This window comes from Caloenas nicobarica, chromosome 1, assembly GCF_036013445.1.
Source record: "Caloenas nicobarica isolate bCalNic1 chromosome 1, bCalNic1.hap1, whole genome shotgun sequence".
Lineage (NCBI taxonomy): Eukaryota > Metazoa > Chordata > Aves > Columbiformes > Columbidae > Caloenas > Caloenas nicobarica.
In genome coordinates this window covers 15,971,086-15,988,764 of record NC_088245.1, presented here as the reverse complement: position 1 = coordinate 15,988,764, position 17,679 = coordinate 15,971,086, and the positions used below count along the sequence as shown (strand labels likewise).

Sequence of the window (17,679 nt, the reverse complement as noted above, 5' to 3'; positions counted from 1 at the left end):
TACAAATCTTTGATAGTTAAGACTTCACCCTGCAAATCTATGTACACCAAGATTTTTCAGAGAAAGAACTAAATTAACCATTTATTTCACTGAAATTTCATCAGCCTCAGGTTTGGAGCTCTGATTCCAACAGAGGGAAGGACAGTAGTGTACAATTATAGGATTGTAGTACGATTTTAACTGACTTTGGATCAGAGTCTTGAATGAGCTTAGATTTCAAGTATTAGTCTGCAGTTTTTGGAAATTACTACAAATACCATTTTTCAATGTTAAAACACATAGTAAAAATGTTTAACCCACTGCCAAAATAGTAAATCCTTTGTGGGAAATTAGTGTATTAACAAAAAACTCCCACCATATCTAAGAGGTTCATCTGACACTATTTGTACTTCTACCCATCCATGAATTTACCCAGAATGAACTAGGAACAAACTAAACCAAAATCACTTGAAATAGGTCAATAATGGGCCCTGAGCTGCAGTGGAGTTTCAGAATGGGATTTACATTTTAATGCCAAAATTGTCATAGATAAAAAGCTTTACCTTTCTTCATAACTATGCAAACTTCTTTGTGCCACTTGGAAACCTGTCCTGTGATATCTCCAGATATTGAGTACACACAAGTTTGAATTAGAAATGCCCAGGAAAGGAACTAGTGTTGGTCGAGCATCTGTCATGAGACCATCAGCAAGCGGCAAGGTGCCAAGGAGCATTTGCACTAGGGGAGAGAAAATGAAGAATTCAGTGGTGGAACACGGGAACAGGCTCCCCAGGGAGGTGTCCCGGCCCCAAGCCTGACAGTGTTCAAGGAGAGACTGGACAAGGCCCTCAGACACATGGTGTGAACTGTGGGGCTGTCATATGTAGGGACAGGAGTTGGACTCGACGATCTTTGTGGGTCCCTTCCAACTCAGGTCATTTTATGATTCTAAGAAAAATGCTCTATTATCAGTGTCACAAGACTTTTTGCTTTCTACAGTACATCTTTGTCTCTGAGTCAAAAGAAAACAGAACGAGAGAGAATAGATTAGTTCCAGTTGAAAGGATCCCACAATGATCATTTAGTCCAACTGTGCTACCAAAAGCAAGTTCCACAGCTCCTGTCTAGGACTAGTGCTCTATTAAATATTTGATGGTGGCTGCAACAGAGAGAAATTTTTTTAGCTAGTACATTTATTTAGATGAAATTAATGTGGGAAGAATGTGAGGCACAGAGAGAAACATAACAGTGCAGTGGGCAGCTCAGTGATGCCTTCAATTAATTGCTACAAAATACCCAGTGGTATAGACTGAAAAGAATCTTGAGTCTTCTTGTGTGTAATGTGGACTTTAGGGGTCATTTCTGGAGTGACCAAGGATAGTTTCTCTTCAGCACAAATATGCAAATGTGGGTTGGGACAAGGCAGAAAACAATATATAGGTCAGACATTGCAACAACTGCTTGTGAGTATGAAACAGAGGAGAAGCAGTCCAGACAACCTGTGGAAATAAATCTTACAAATAACAAGCATCAAAAACGTGCTTTTTCAGTACCGAGCCTAACCTCCTCGTCACGCAGACCCAAGCCAAAAGATTCAGCCCAGTCTCTGAGTGCAAGAGAGAATGGCTGAGCCCAGCCTTGGCTCCGCCTTTCCCCCCATGTCGGTGGGTTTCGGGGAGCTCCCAGCCCTCCCGGTGGTGTCACAAAGAGAAACCGCTTGGGATCTCCTTGTTTGTTCTGTAAGAATTTAGCCTCCCACGAGGGAGGCAGATTTTGTTTGTAGGCAGCTGACTTGGAGATAAATTAACTCAAAATCCATCTTGTCCGCCTTTTGGCTGCATGTTTAGAAAGAAATACTTCATGCTCCAGCGAAACACTACCCTGCAGTGGGAGGAGGAGGGCAGGAGATCACCTTGGCAAAGCCAAGTGGGTGTCTCAACCATCTCTCTTTTGATCTTCAAAGGTGGTAACGCTCAGTTTGGAGTTCACTCATCTATGCTACAAATACCCACCCTGTGGTACATAAGGATCTAACCACATTCTTCATTTCAGGTTTTTTAAGCGACTAAAGCCAGGGAATACGCACAAGTTGCCATCCTCGCCTGACATTTCAGGAGAAATGGTTGAACCTGTGGGCAACCACTATGTTGTAGCCAGACCTGTGTACTCGGAGAATTTATTCAATGAAGAGCATGAGAAATTGCACAGATACCATAAAACCTTTTGGGATCACCTGAAACTATATTTTCGGTAAGGAGTTTTTTTTTTTTTAATATGTTTCTGAGAACAGCCTGAACTGCCACTCTGTGACAGCATGAACCCCATCCTGACAACTTCCATCTCAGACTCCAACGGAACAGACAAAAACTCGTTAAACAAATGCAATGTCAGATTTTTCTAAAGGATTTTAGCTGCTATTACTCTTAAAAGTCTTCCTACAGTTGTATCCCAGGCAGCATCTCTTTCCCTGAGCGCTTGGCAGCACAGACTCTGGGGAGACCTTATTCTAGCCTTTCAGTACTTAAAGGGGGCTTATAAGAAAGATGAGACAGACTTTTCAGCAGGGCCTGTTGCAATAGGACAAGGGGTAATGGTTTTAAACTAAAAGTGGGTAGACTCAGATTTTATAGAAGGAAGAAAATTTTTTACAATGAGAGTGGTGAAACACTGGCCCAGGTTGCCCAGAGAGGTGGTTGATGCCCCATCCCTGGAGACATCCAAGGCCAGGCTGGATGGGGCTCTGAGCAACCTGATCTAGTTGAGGATGTCCCTGGTCATGGCAGGGGGGTTGGACTAGATGACCTTTGACAGTCCCTTCCAACCCAAAGCATTCCATGATTCTATGAAAACTTTGGTTGGAAGAGACCTCCGAAGGCCACCAGGTCCTCCTTGAAGCCCAGCTGGCAGAGTAGGTTGACCAGCGCTGTAGCTGGGTGAGATTTTGACCTCTGGCAGCCTGAACCTGGATCCTCCCTCCTTCATTTCTACTCCAAAGACAGGCTGTCACCCAGCTGAGCTGTTCACCTACAGACCTGTGTCCTCTTGTGTCTTTACAGCTGCTCTCCACAAAGGGTCAAAAAAATCGCCTTGGGTTTGTTTCCCATCGCCTCGTGGCTGCCAGCATACCGCTTCAGGGAGTGGATCCTGAGCGACATCGTCTCCGGCATCAACACGGGGCTCGTGGCTGTCCTGCAAGGTACCTCCGTGAAACGTGTGCTCTGGCACGGCCAGCTGTGCCAGGCACAAAGGGACTGCTGGCGTCAGCATGTGACACATGTGTCACCTTTCCCGGACCTCTGTCCTCACAGGTCTCGCCTTTGCTTTGCTGGTGAACATCCCCCCCGGTTATGGACTCTATGCGGCGTTTTTCCCTGTCCTGGTCTATTTTATCTTTGGCACATCCAGGCATATCTCAGTGGGTAAGTTCAGGCGCACCGACCGCCCTCCTCACTGGTAAAGAAGGACATGGTGGCACTTGGGGTCTCTAACAAATGTCTTGTGGTGCTCAGGTCCCTTCCCCGTCCTGAGCCTGATGGTGGGAGGAGTTGTCGTCAGGCTGGTCCCCGATGATTTTGCTGAAAACGGCACTTCCACGAATACCTCAGCAATAGATGAAGAGAGGGTGATGGTGGCTGCATCTGTAACCTTCCTTTCTGGGGTTTTCCAGGTTGGTAAACATATGTGTGTGTGTGTCCACATGCGTCTGTATGCATGTATATTAACAGACGAATGGAGTATTGGCCTTCCCTTTCCTTATCTGCTGGCGCAGTGACCAAAGTAATTCTCTTCCCCTTCCCACACAACTGACCTTGGCTCACTGATTAGGAGACACCCGCCCTGCTCCAGTGACCAGCCACTGACTCGTGCTGTGAAATCCCTGGGTTTGCCCAGACCTGAGCCTACAGCCCGCACAGGTCCATCCACCTGCAGCAAAAGCCAATCTGCTGGGTAGGAAAAAGTAGTTGTGAGAGGAACGTGAATGATGCAGTCACAGCACGGGGAGTAAAAGCTTTATCTCATAATACTAAAGTATTTGGATTTGTCTTTTAAAAACAAAGCGATTTCTCCTTCCTTCCTAACATAGAATTCCTGCAGTTCTTTCCTTCCTAACATATTAATATGTCTGTGCTTCATGAAACACTGGTACCATATAAAAATATGGATACTGAAAACCCTAAGGCTAAGGAGGTTTATTTTAGCTATAAAATAAAAATAATAATTTTTAACTGCTCTAGCAATTTTACTAGTCTTGTGCTCTGTTGCTAAATGAACTTTTATTGCAATTCTGGTGACAGTGTTTTCCTTAATCTCTGGATATATGGGATTAGGTTAAAATCTTTATTCCCATTAAATACAGTACTTTTTGTTGCAGAGATTGCTTAAAAGCATGAATAAATCACACTGACGTATGGTCATTTTGCATTTCAGTTGCTTCTGGGAATTTTCCAGTTTGGATTCATTGTTATTTATCTATCACAATCATTAATCAGTGGTTTCACAACTGCTGCAGCTATCCATGTTGTGGTATCTCAGCTGAAATTCATGCTTCAACTATCTGTCCCTGGATTTAACAAACCATTTGGCATTATCTATGTAAGTGCTAAGTGTTCATTATTTGATAACGCTATTGAAACCTGTGATGTATATCTGACTGTATATCACAAGGCAGTAATAACAGAACTGGGCATAAGAACAGCCAAGCAGGATGAAACACAACAGGAAAACGTAAGAGATGTGTTATTAGTATATGACCAATCTTTAAATTTATTACGAAACACCAAGTTACAACCTGTTGGGCTAATTAGATAATATTTTCTATTGTGTGCTGGCATACTTTAATGAAGCACTCAACTTTGCCTCAAGCATTTAGTTATTCATTTTTACTGCACTGATATTATATATATTTAATTTGGAAATGACTCCGTAAGGGCTGTTGGGTGAGAAAGGTGGAAGGGCAGGAAGAAGCAGCAAAGAGAGGCACCTGCTCGGTAATTCCATTGCTCTCATTTCCCATCGCACACGTGCCTGTTACTCTGGCCCTGCCTCTTGGAGAGGACAGGAGGAGAGGGTCAAGAGCCAGTGGAAAGGGCTTTTTGCAGGTTTTTTGTTATTTGGATGATGCACGTGCACATTCATTGGGGCTTGCACACCACATCATGCCACAGGGAATAAATCCCAACTGCCATAACCCTCAGAGCAATTCAGATACAGATATCCTTCTGGAAAGGATAGTACTACTGTGGCACAACACTACTATTTCTAAAGCACTACATTTTTTTTTTTTTCCCTGGTTTTGCAGACTCTGGAGAGTGTTTTCAGCCAAATCACAAAAACAAACATTGCTGACCTGGTCACATCCCTTGTTGTCTTGCTTATTGTGTTCGTGGTGAAAGAAATGAACGATCGATACAAAGCAAAGTTACCAACTCCCATCCCGATCGAACTCCTGGTGGTAATGATCACTTCTCTTTGATTTTGCAATTGCTCCATCACTATAGTGATATGGGAAGCAGTCTTTTAACATTTTCTTCTCCTGTTCTGTATTAAATGATGGGTTGTCATTTTACTTGTAAGGAAAAATTGACGGCGTTCATGAGCTACCACAAGGTGTTTTAGTTCTACTTAGCTGTTCTTAACTGAACTGAGTAAAAGGTTATAAAATATTATTTTCTTTCTTGGACAAAATTGGGTCTGAGATTAGCTGGCTGCAGTCACACAGCTGGACCCCCTCTGCACCAACCCTGCAAGCGGCCACGGAAGTCTTGGCCATCCATGGCCAAGCAATAAACAGTTTTGCCCTCCACCAACAGATGGTTTTGCCCCTCCGAGCAGCAGTGGGGCGAGGGAAGCCTCGCATGAGCAGTGAGCTCCTAAAGCCATGGAAGATGTTGTTATAGATGCAGGTGGTGGCTGCCTTTCCCCAGGGCTAGCACAGTGCTTTGTTAGAAAACACCTGGATGGGATGTTCTCTGTTGTTAGTGAGATATTCTTATATATCCTCTGTGTGATTTGTGAATGTGAAACCTTACCTGTAAGGTCATTCAGGAATGACATCTGAACAGTAAAGGGATGTGCAGACTTGGGGCACAATTCTGCCTCTAGTGATGAGACTGGAGGGCATGTGGGAGAATGTGCCTAATGGACATGGGTTTTATTATCTTTCAGACAGTCTTAGCAGCACTGCTTTCCCATTTTCTTAACTTTGAAGAGAAATATAATGTAGCTGTCGTTGGAAATCTAGAGGAAGGGTAAGTAATTTACTCAAAATTCACCAGTGAAGCAAAAAGCTCTCTCCATTTTGTCAGTGCTAAATCAGTTCAGCTCTGTTTTTCTTTAAAATAATCTGCTTCGTCTTCTTTCAGTAGGTAAATAAACATTTTGCTCTCAACAGTATGAGGACACTTTCAATAGATAAAAGTTACTCACTAGACATGAAGTAACTGCTTGTTTCATTTGCCAAGACAGCTGTGGAGCAGGAGGTTGATATTTGTCCCTTTTACCGAACTACTCACTCCTGAACCCCTCCATCTCTCTCGAAGTACACGTGTGGTTCAGCAGCCACCACAAGCCCTGGGAACCCACCACATCATGCAGTTCTCCTGCCTGCTCCCCTGCCACCAGCATCTCCCCAGGCACCATTGTCCTCAGGAGGCCTCAACAACTGCTCTTCAGGAGTATATCCATACAGAGAAATATGTCCATATATGGATATATAGAGTGTATATCCGAATGGGGACTATATCCAGCTGTGCCGGAATTTTGGCATAAAGTATTAACAGGCACACATTAAGCTGAAAAGAGGGAGGAAGACATTTACTAGGACAACCATTTGCCCACTGAGACAGTCTTGATTGCCTCTTGTAGCCCTGGGGTTGTTAGTGAATGAAGCTGGCAGAGGAACAGCTATTTCTGCTCAAATGTCTCCATTCTTCAGATCTGCAGATCTGCAGATCTGCAAAAGCCTCTGATCAAAAGCAGGAAATGTTGAAGCTAAAGCATCTAGCAGCCTGAGAGACTGGTCAGTATTACCTGACTTGGTAAATATTTGTCTAGCTGTCTAAAGTCCTTCAATGAATCACACAGGGATATTTTTTGGTTGCAATTAAGTGAAATTCTTCATGTGCAAATTGCCTGTGCAAGGGGCCCAGCGCTGGGTCAGATCTTACATCCATGCATAACTAGAAGGCAGAACTGTACATGCACCTCAGACAAGCTGTCACTGGTCCTGGCCAAGTAAATTAAAACCTGCTGAGATACAAGTTGAGCTGAGTGTGGATAAACAGAGTCCCTGTTCCAAAGTTTTTCAGAGTTCAGAGCCGCAATTCTGTGTCAGATCTCTCCAAAATGCTCGGTATGGGCTAGACCACTGCCTTGCTCGCTTGCTTGACAACTTGTCTCCTTAGGCATGTCCTTAGTGTGTAGAGTTTTTGTCTTTCAGGTTTCAATCCCCTGTTGCACCTGATGTAGGTATCCTCCAAAAGTGTATTGGAGACAGCATTTCCATTGCAATCGTTGGGTTTGCAGTAGCCTTTTCTGTGGCTAAAGTGTATTCCATCAAGCATGACTACCCACTAGATGGCAACCAGGTAGGTGAATAATGCAGAAGTCAATACAGGGCATTTGTCAACAGGAAATAAGTAATTTTAGGAATGCTTTGCCTTGTGAATAACTGACACGAACTAGCTTTTAAGAACAACCTCTTTTGTTTTTATTTCAGGAACTGATTGCTTTTGGGCTGGGTAATATAGTTGGTGGATCATTCAAAGGGTTTGCCTCCAGCACAGCCCTATCGAGATCAGGTGTGCAGGAGAGCACAGGAGGCAAAACACAGGTATAAAAGACACCAAATCATGAAGGTGTTTAATGTGAGAAAGCTCTCTTTTTTCCTAACTGACCATAATGCCTGTGGGCACTTATTCATGGTGGAATTGTATTCTCATGCAGATTGCTGGTATTATCTCAGCTGTCATCGTCTTGATTGTGATCTTGGCCATCGGGTTTCTGCTGGCGCCATTACAGAAGGTATTCATGAATTTCACCTTGCACTTCCTCCGCTTGCCAAAGACTGGGCTGCTCCAGGAATCACTGGAAGTGTTCATAGGCTTTGGTGGGAGCCAAACAGGGTTTTGCAAAGCTTGGTTCTTCTTCCCAGATCATGACAGGGAGGACCACTACATTTGGTCCCTCAAAGGGAATGCAAGTGTCCAAACATGAAACATCACAGCACCAGTTTTTAGGTGCCAAAAAATAAGAGGGATTTGCAGCCTCAGGTCAGGCACCTGCTCTTCACCATGGCTAGGGAGGTTCCAGTGCGATGGACGGGGCATCCTGTCTCGCACTCCAGTGACACAATGCAAGGAGCTGCCTGGTCTTACAGCTGCATTTTGGCCCTATTTGTATGATCTTCTAAGCCTCACTGTTCAACATTTGCTTTGCTTGCTTTAAAATTCAGCATGTATTTTGGTCTTTTTTCACAGTCAGTCCTTGCATCTTTGGCTCTCGGCAACTTGAAAGGAATGCTCATGCAGTTCAAGGAAGTAGGCGTCCTGTGGAGGAAGGACAAGTATGACTGTGTAAGTTGAGTCCTGTGAGCATTCAGGAATGAAGCACTCTGGGAAATAAATCTATGATGAAAATTTGCTTACAGGCAATCTTTATACTTGCCTTACTTCACTAATGGGAAGTACAATTGTGGCATGCCTTTTTTACTCTTATATCCCTTGCTCATGTTCTCCATTTTGTCCCACCTGCTTTGAGTCAATTCTCTCTCCTAACTTCTCTTTGTTGATGTTAATTTTCATTTATGTCATCAAAAATCTATTAAAATACAACTCATTATGTAAATTCAAATATAGAAAGAAGTTACAGAAAACATCTAAATACTTGCACATTCAGGGACACTTTATCACACTCACATGGCACGTTACAGAATCACAGAATGGTTGGGGTTGGAAGGGACCTCTGGAGATCATCTAGTCCAACCCCCCTGCTAAAGCAGGTTCACCCAGAGCAGATCACACAGGAATGTGTCCAGGTGGGTTTGAATGTCTCCAGAGAAGGAGACTCCACAACCTCTCTGGGCAGCCTGCTCCAGGGCTCTGGCACCCTCACTGTGAAGAAGTTTCTGGTCATGTTCAGATGGAACCTCCTGTGCTTCAGCCTGTGCCCGTTGCCCCTCATCCTATCATTGGGCACCACTGAAAGGAGTCTGGTCCCATCCTCTTGACACCCACCCTTGAGATATTTATAAACATTGATGAGATCCCCTCTGTGGGAGACCATGGCTTGAAAGATTTAGTACGAATAGTAAAGCTCATGGCTGGAGGGCAGGACTAATACTCAGAAAATGTAGGCTCTTGGCTTCCTCATTGGCCAATTTTTTCTGTTCCCAAATGGTTCCAGACCTCAGTTTTCCCAGCTTCCAAACTGTTATTTACCATGTGAAAAAGCTTTGAGATCTGTGGCGAAAAATGCTCAGTATTATCTAGTCATTTGTGCTTATGAGTCAAGTACATTCACGGCACCTACATTTGCCTGTTTTGATACCCAGAGCACATTTACAACTCTCAGCTTTCCCAGGATCCTGGTTTACTTGTAACCGTGCCTTTCTGCTGGGTTTTTATTGAACATTTAGTGAATTGCCTATAGAAGATCCACACTCCTATTATTCTGAGCCTTTATTGTCTACAAATTATTACGCCTAGAAACACTCTGTGGTGCCAGTCAGTGAGTCTGGCCCTGTTTTACAAGAACAAAAGCTAGGAAACATGAAACCCCTCACCAAAGGCAGATGGACAGGCTGGACCAGCTCTGAGATCTGTTGCTGCTCCCACCCTGAGCTCATAACCCAGGTCCTTGACACACTCGTAACCGCTGCCATCCACCTCCTTGTTACAGGTTATATGGGTGGTGACTTTCTTAGCTGCCGTTTTTCTTGGCCTGGATATTGGACTAGCAACCGCCGTGGCGTTCCAGCTGCTGACCGTGGTGATCCGCTCCCAGATGTGAGTACTTGGTTGACACAATTACGTCAGGGCCTCCTGCTATAAATTAACTCTCCCTGTACAGAGACGGCCAACAGCCCCATGCCTTGGTCTGTCCGGAAACCATATATGGAAAAGTCACTTACAGGTGTGAACCACTGGATGTGGGTTCCGACTTCAGTCTACCACCACAGCTGATGTAGCTTTCTCTGATCCTTCCCTTCTGCCAGGTTTCAGTACAGAGTACAAATAATTGTGTGTGTTTGTTCACAGTCCAAGCTGCACCGTTTTGGCTAATGTTGGGAGAAGTAACATCTACAGAAACAGGAAGGATTACACTGATGTAAGAAATATCTTGTTTCTTTTACTATCTACTGCATTTGTGTTTCCATAGCAGATATCATTACTGATACTTTTCCTTCATTGTACAGATCTATGAGCCAGAGGGAGTGAAGATTTTCAGATGCGCATCTCCGATCTTCTTCGCCAACATTGAATTCTTCAGAGAGAAACTCATCACTGCTGTAAGTGTCTGAGGCTGTCATTCTGAACATATGAATCGCATGATGCATTAAGGTGAATACAATTTCCCAATAGTTACTATATATGCAGTCAGTCAACAGTTCAAAAATGAGTTTTTCACGAATTATTCAAATATTGTCGCCACTACTGTAATCTCACATGTATGTACACACTTCTGAGAAAGAGAACAACCTGACTCATGTGGAACTTATACCATAACAATGGCCTTTTGTAAGAAAGCTGTATGAACACAGAGAATATATAAAGGGACTTTATTTTATTAGCGTTTATATCCTTTACACCAGTCAATTCTAGTTTACACATCTCGCCCCAAGGAATATAACCACAACAGTCAGAAGAAAAGCAGAAAGAAATCATACTATCAAAGAGACCTTAATGTCTTCCATGACCAACTGGGAGAAGGCAGCTGGTCTTTCCATAAGCAGCACAGAGACCCAGGACCCCTGAGCCCTCAGCATGCCAGAAAGGCCAACCAAACACCGACTGAATCAAACTTGCACCCATAACTTCCCCTTCCTGCTGCCTTTAGGGGAGAATCAATAAGGAGTGGCTGCCATGAACATTGTTAATGAGCAGTTCATTGTTCACATGAGGAACGGAAAGTGGCAGAACAACCAGGAGATCTGGCATGTTTGGGTCTCCACGTGCTTGGCTTTCACCTCAGAAGAGCCGCAAGGGTTTTTTTTAGGAGTGCAGATGCTTATACCACTCTCTTTCTTTACAAATACAGGCATTTCTAACACCTCTCTCCTCTACCCACTAGATAGATGAGGCAGAACACTTGCAGGAATTTAGTATTTTTGTAACCTTTATTGGACTAATTTGCCTGCTGTCTAATTTTGCTGAAACCAGCTAAGAGGTTCAAGAGACATATGCAATCAGCATGAATGGCTTTGGTTTTCTTCTTCAAGAAAACAAAACGATGTGTAGAGGACCCACACTGCAGTCAGGTGGTACAGGGCAGAGACAACCTGTGAGCTCTCTGACCTCGGTCACCTGGGTGGCCACCTCATAACGAAGACAAGCAGGGCAAGCTCTGGGCTGGGCAGCACTGTACCAGCCTGCTGGAGCTACTGGCCTCTGCTGCAGCATCGTCACTGCCTTGTTGCTGTCCATGCCAGTGTCCTAAAGCTGGCACAGATGGGCCTGCCTGTTTGCAGTCATACCTGTAGACATCTTTCCAACCAAGAAAAAAGGCCGTTGTTTGAATTGGTGAAAAGTGGTAGGCAATATCAGGTGCAAACCATGCTCATCATGACTATAAAGAAAAGCTGCATGAGATGCTGTGTCCTTCCCCTGGTGTCACTGGGTGTGTGGGGTTTTTTTTAATAATTCAAAGTATTGTTTCTGCAGGTCGGCTTCAACCCACTGAGAGTCCTGAGGAAACGCAATAAAGCTTTAAGGAAGATCAGAAAGATGCTGAAGAAAGGGGAGCTGCAAGTGACGCCCGTATGTAAGGCAACTGCACCTGGGGCGGTTAAGCAACCCTCTCCCTGGCTTGAAGTGGCAGAGAACTGCCTCACAGCCTCCTGTCATAATTAGATATGCTGCTCCCCAAGTTGCCACTTCATGACATAAACATGATTCAAAAATAAGATTTTAAATGGCTCTCACAGTAAGAGACCTAGAGCTTTACCATGGGCAGAGCTTGTATGTGACCACTGCCCTCAGATGGCAGGATTAGGTCCCACAGAGGTGATGCTCATACTGCGTTAATGGCAGGATTTGGTCCCACAGAGGTGATGCTCATACTGCGTTAATGGCAGGATAAAGCTGGTTTTCTCTCAGCCCAAATCCCACGTGCTTTTTGTTGACCTTTCCAAAACTACTGAGTGAAAAACATATCTGACCATTGACTTCAGGGAACAATAAAAAGCCATCATTAACTAGTTCTGCTGATCATGATTAAATGATTGATGAGAGGAAAGCAAACATTTTCAATTTCCTCCAACTGCAGGATAGGCATAACTTTTCCTAGTGTAAAGCACAGGTGGGTCTTGCTCCATCTCATGGGTACATCGGCTTTGTGCTGCCACCACTTTTGCCCTTGTGTAAGATGCACTACTACCCAGACTGCGTCTTTAAGAGATATATTAATTATTACTTTTTTTCTCTGACAACACAGAAAGGCTTGATTTGCACAGCTAACCATACCCACGAGTCAGATGAAGAATTGGACAACAACAGGATAGAGGAGCTGGACCAGCCCATCAACGTGGCAGACTTGCCCATTCAGATCAACTGGGGTGCTGACCTCCCCCTCGGCATCACTGTGCCCCAGGTCAACATCCACAGCATCATTCTGGATTTCTCATCAGTGTCCTTTCTTGACTTTTCTGCCATGAGAATCCTCCAAAAGGTAACTCTAATTCACAAGACAGACAGTGATCATATGAAAGAAAAACATATGAACGTAGTTACACTTGAAGGATACTCTTGAGGGAAGGGATGGCACCCAGAGGGACTTTGATAGACTTGATGAGTGGGCCCATGTGAACCTCATGAAGTCCAACAAGGCCAAGTGTAAGGTCCTGCACATGGATCAGGGCAAACCCCAGTAGCAACACAGGCTGGGGAATGAAGGGATTGAGAACAGCTCTGTGGAGAAGGGCCTGGAGATAGTGTTTGATGAAAAGGTGGACATGACCGGGCAGTGAGTACTTGCAGCCCAGAAGGCAAATCATACCCGGGGCTGCAGCAAAAGGAGCGTGGCCAGCAGGTCAGGGAGGTGATTCTGCCCCTCTGCTCCGCTCTGGTGAGACCCCACCTGCAGTGCTGTGTCCAGCTCTGGAGCCCCCAGCACAGGACACGCATGGACCTGCTGGAGAGGGGCCAGAGGAGGGACACCAAGATGGTCAGAGGGATGGAACAGCTCTGCTGTGAAGACAGACTGAGAGAGTTGGGGCTGTTCAGCCTGGGCAAGAGAAGGTTCCAGGGAGATTTTGTTGTGGCCTTTCAGTACTTAAAGGGGGCCTATAAGAAAGACAGAGACAGACTTTTTACCAGGGCCTGTAGTGACAGGAGAAGGGGCAATAATTTTAAACTAAAAGAGGGTAGACTTAGATTAGACACAAGCAAGTTTTTTTTACAATGGGGGTGGTGAGGCACTGGAACAGGCTGCCCAGAGAAGTTGTGGATGGGTGTTCAAGGTCAAGTTGGACGAAGCTTTGAGTAACCTGTTCTGGTGGAGGATGTCCCTGCCCAGGGGGGTTGAACTAAAGGATCTTCCTTTAAAGGTCCCTTCCAACCCAAAACAATTCTATTCTGCGAGTCTAGCCTGCTTCTTAAAGGCATTTCTATATGAACTGGAAAGACAGTGGCAACCTTTGAATTTATGTGAAATTTAATGTACATTTTGCATAGAAAAAGTTTCGGAAACAGATTAAGTAATCAATCTAAATTTTATTTGAATTAGAGTGTTGGCTGTGGCAACCTTTATTCACCTGGTAATATTTTGGGAAGCTTTACAGAAATGTTTATATGAAATATGGCTTTAAATATCAGGCTGGGAGTTGGAACACTAAAGTTTCAGTTCTGCTCCTGGTCTTGCTTCCCTGGATAACCTTGAACAAAGGAATGAGAACAACATTTTCAAACAGCAATAGCTAAAGTTAACTAGCTAGATCCACGTAGAGTGTGTAAATCTATTTCCATAGGTACTAAACACCTACCATATACAGTGGGAACTGCAGTTCTGCTTGAATCCCCGGTTATAAAAATCTCCATAGAAGCTTTTTGAGTCTTAGTTTCATCATGTGTCAAGTAGGTACAATTAAGCCATAAAATTTATGAAATATCATCTTTTTCACTGTGGGCTAAATGTATTTAATACTGCCCCTTTTCAAAAAGATCAGTCATCCCAATCTGCTGCCATGTGAAGAGATCATCCTGCCCCGAGGTGCAGCAGAGTTTGAGTTTAGAACTGTTTGCCATCATTCAAAATACAGTCAATATCTTGAAGTGGTTTGTACATTTGCTGTGGCTAATCACCATAATGGCTGTTATCAGCAAAAATAGCAGTATCTAAATAGTGCCTGTTTCTGGTTTAACAGACTTTGAAAGAATTCGTCCGGATCAACATTGACATTTACATTGCAGGGGCACATGGTGAGTACCTGTTTTTCCACCAGCATCACCGCAGATGCCTTGCCCCACTGCCTTCCCTGTCCACCACCGAGCACAGCTCGGGGGGCTCTCCCCAGTTTTACCTTCCAGCCTTTGGTAACCAACAGATCCAGCTGAGCAGAGGTGTCATCTTGCCCATGTTGTCCCCAGCAGGCTAGGACCACACACAACAGCTTGTTCTGCCTATGGCCACCACTGTGCTGTACAGCCCTGGACTGCAAGACGTGCTATCGGTCAGCCTGGCTTAGCCATTAAACAAGAAACCTAGCTCAAGTTCCCTTCTGCTTGGCATCGAGCAGGGCAGTACTGATAGGTGTTTATATCCCATCCCCTCCACATCAGTGAAGAGGAACCCACCTGCTCTAATAAATAAAACAGTGCCGTATACCAGAAATTCCTGTGTTCACTCAGCGGAGATGCTACTTCTTCATTTTTCAAGGCCCGCAGGTCACTTTGTGCTTTGATTTTGTTCCCCCACAGAGGGTTTCCTGGACAAACTGGAGAGATGTGCATTTTTTGATGAGGAGATTAAGCCATCCATGTTCTTCCTCACCATTCACGATGCGGTTTTACACATTTTGCTGAAGAAGGACATAGCCAGCTCCCCCAAATTAAAGCTCACTAAGGTAACACTATAGTTTTCATCTTTCACTACTGTAGTGCCTTTATATCACTCACAGGCACCCCAGCATGCTCTGCATAGCTAGCCATGTGCTCTCTAGCATGCCTCTATTTAAAAAGTTAATGATTAAAACTCAGTTGGTGTTCAATAAATTTGGAAAATAAAAGTGGACCCTGATCCAGGTGCCTGGCAAACCTCTAGCGAAAGGAGTGAATAATTCCCACTGGAAACATGGCCTGGCCATGGACTTCACTTGAAGCCACCTCCTTGGGAAGAGCATAGAGCAGGGTGGAGTCCTGGCCCATCCATGGGCACCCTCTGTGGTCCGCCAGCCGGCGGGGACTGCTGCAGACGCTGCAGCAGCTCTCGCAAGGCAGACTTGATGCTGCTTGCACGTGGGCTTCCCAGGCCTGTCCGCCTTCAAAAGGAGTGCTGAAGTATTCCAGATAAATCAGTACAGCCATATGTGGCGCTGGCCTTTCTGGGAGTGTTCTTAAGTCAAGAGCAAGAAAGGATCTCGCTTATGTTAAATCTGTTTAAAAGTACCTAACCCGGAATGCTGCCCACCTGGAAACTGATCTCACTTAGCCGAACTGGCCCAGCTTTTCTGCACTCCCCCGGCAGGGGACATAAAGGGCTGACAAGTGAGAGCATCCTTCCTCCCAGGTCAACTTTGCAGGCGCATTCCAGAGACTTAAAAAGCAAGGCCTCCTTCAGAGTGAAAAAGGAAAAAAAAGCAGCAATCCATTTCCTAACCCACAACTTCTTGTGTTCATTGCAGGAGAAGAACAGCAACGATGACTATATCATCACCATCAGCAACGGGCTGCGCAGCCGGGAGTGCACGGTAAGGCTCCTGTCCCAGGTAGCAGCACTCCAGCCATAGGGAACGCCACCCCAGAAGCTGCTCATGGGACCTGCAAGGTCAGATAACAAAAGCATCTTCACCCCCGAGCTCTTATATCAGCCCAGCTGTCAGCATCCAGACAGCTTATTGATGGGATTTGACTTTAGGCAAAGCCTTACAGGGCAAGAGGGCGTCTTCGCCTGTCCACCACAGTTCTCCCATGATGAGCTCACTAGTAGAATGCCCATGTGGCAGAGACATCACCATTAGTCCCATTTATCTAAATGTCTGGGGCCGAAGGGGGGTCTTCTAGACAGGGATAAGAAAGGGACAGGCGCAGCCTTTTGTCACGGACTTGAAGAGAAGGGCCACATCCAGCACACAGCAAACCCGTTAGGAAAAAATGTCAGACCATGGTCTTCACACCCAAATGCTTCAGAGGAGCAAATTCTTACACATCACTCACAAGAGGACACCTACCCTGGCTATTCCTTACAGAGAGTGACATTTATTTCCTTTTATTTCCTACAGATTCCAACAGAAACAAAACTTTAGAATTAATTTCCTAAACATAATATCCTCCAGCAACACAGAGTCACTTTCAGAAGACGAATGCAGATGCAACGATGAGTGTGAAGACAGAGGATAATTTTAAATACCTTGAACAGGATTTACGACATATGGAATGGGCTTGTTAGTCTTTATATGTCTCTGTATATATAGAAATATATTTATGTACATACATGGAGGCTAAAATCACATGGATCTTCTTATTTCATACTTTGTCGACAGCCTACCCACAGAGTTGAAGAAGCAGGTGTAACTATATTTGCATACACTTGCACATGTATCTATATTATTCTGACAGTTTGTAGACAACCTGTACAGTTACTAGAGAATATATAAATATTTGAAATCTTGTAATTTATTACACAAATTAATAGTTGGGAGTGATATTTTATCTTCAGCTTGTATATAACTTGTATAAAGTTTTCCTTATGGTTTGTAAGATACCTAGTACACAAAGTTATTGAACATGTCTTCAGCTCGTGCACACAGTGACCAATGTATCAGTGACCAGTGACCATGTAAAACATGAAGATGGTTCAGGAAAGACACGGCATTTTCAGATCCAAACATGATTCATTGACTTGGCTTGGGCTGATATAAAGTGCACAAGAGAGGATGCTTTTATAGTGAACTATTAAATACTGATTTTGTTAACTCTGCATTGCTTGCCGCATTTGTCAATGTACCACCGAGGAGGCAGCTCACAACCCCTGAGCACGTCCCCCAGCAGCAGAGAGAGTGCTGGCCCCAGACTCGGCTCTGGAGGAGCTGTGGGTGCCGAGCTGCCGGGGGGAGGCTGAATTGCCCAGGTCTCTCAAACAGATGCGCGGAAGACTGCAGCTCAAAAAGACTCGATGCTGAACCTCTAGTCTGCACAACCCAATTGCACAGCCGCCCAGTTTTCACTTCGCAGTGGAGAAGAGATGGCTTGTGTAAAATAGGGAGGCAAAAAATTCAAAATTATTAAGTTATTCAAGGTTTGGGCCCAGTGGAGAGAGCATTTTAAGATG

At 44.6% G+C, this 17,679-nt stretch overlaps 1 protein-coding gene across 1 annotated transcript; it reads left to right on the top strand.

Annotated features, from left to right (window-relative positions):
• Window positions 1-2,098: 2,098 nt before the first annotated feature.
• On the top strand, window positions 2,099-16,654 carry SLC26A3 (solute carrier family 26 member 3). The gene is made up of 20 exons (XM_065626836.1): window positions 2,099-2,229; window positions 3,036-3,175; window positions 3,288-3,398; window positions 3,489-3,646; window positions 4,408-4,572; window positions 5,279-5,431; window positions 6,145-6,227; window positions 7,418-7,565; window positions 7,697-7,810; window positions 7,924-8,001; window positions 8,457-8,552; window positions 9,877-9,983; window positions 10,236-10,305; window positions 10,394-10,486; window positions 11,859-11,954; window positions 12,631-12,864; window positions 14,558-14,612; window positions 15,111-15,256; window positions 16,034-16,099; window positions 16,631-16,654. Exons 1-20 carry the CDS (start codon window positions 2,099-2,101, stop codon window positions 16,652-16,654), a joined length of 2,268 nt encoding a protein of 755 aa, XP_065482908.1.
• Window positions 16,655-17,679: the final 1,025 nt, after the last annotated feature.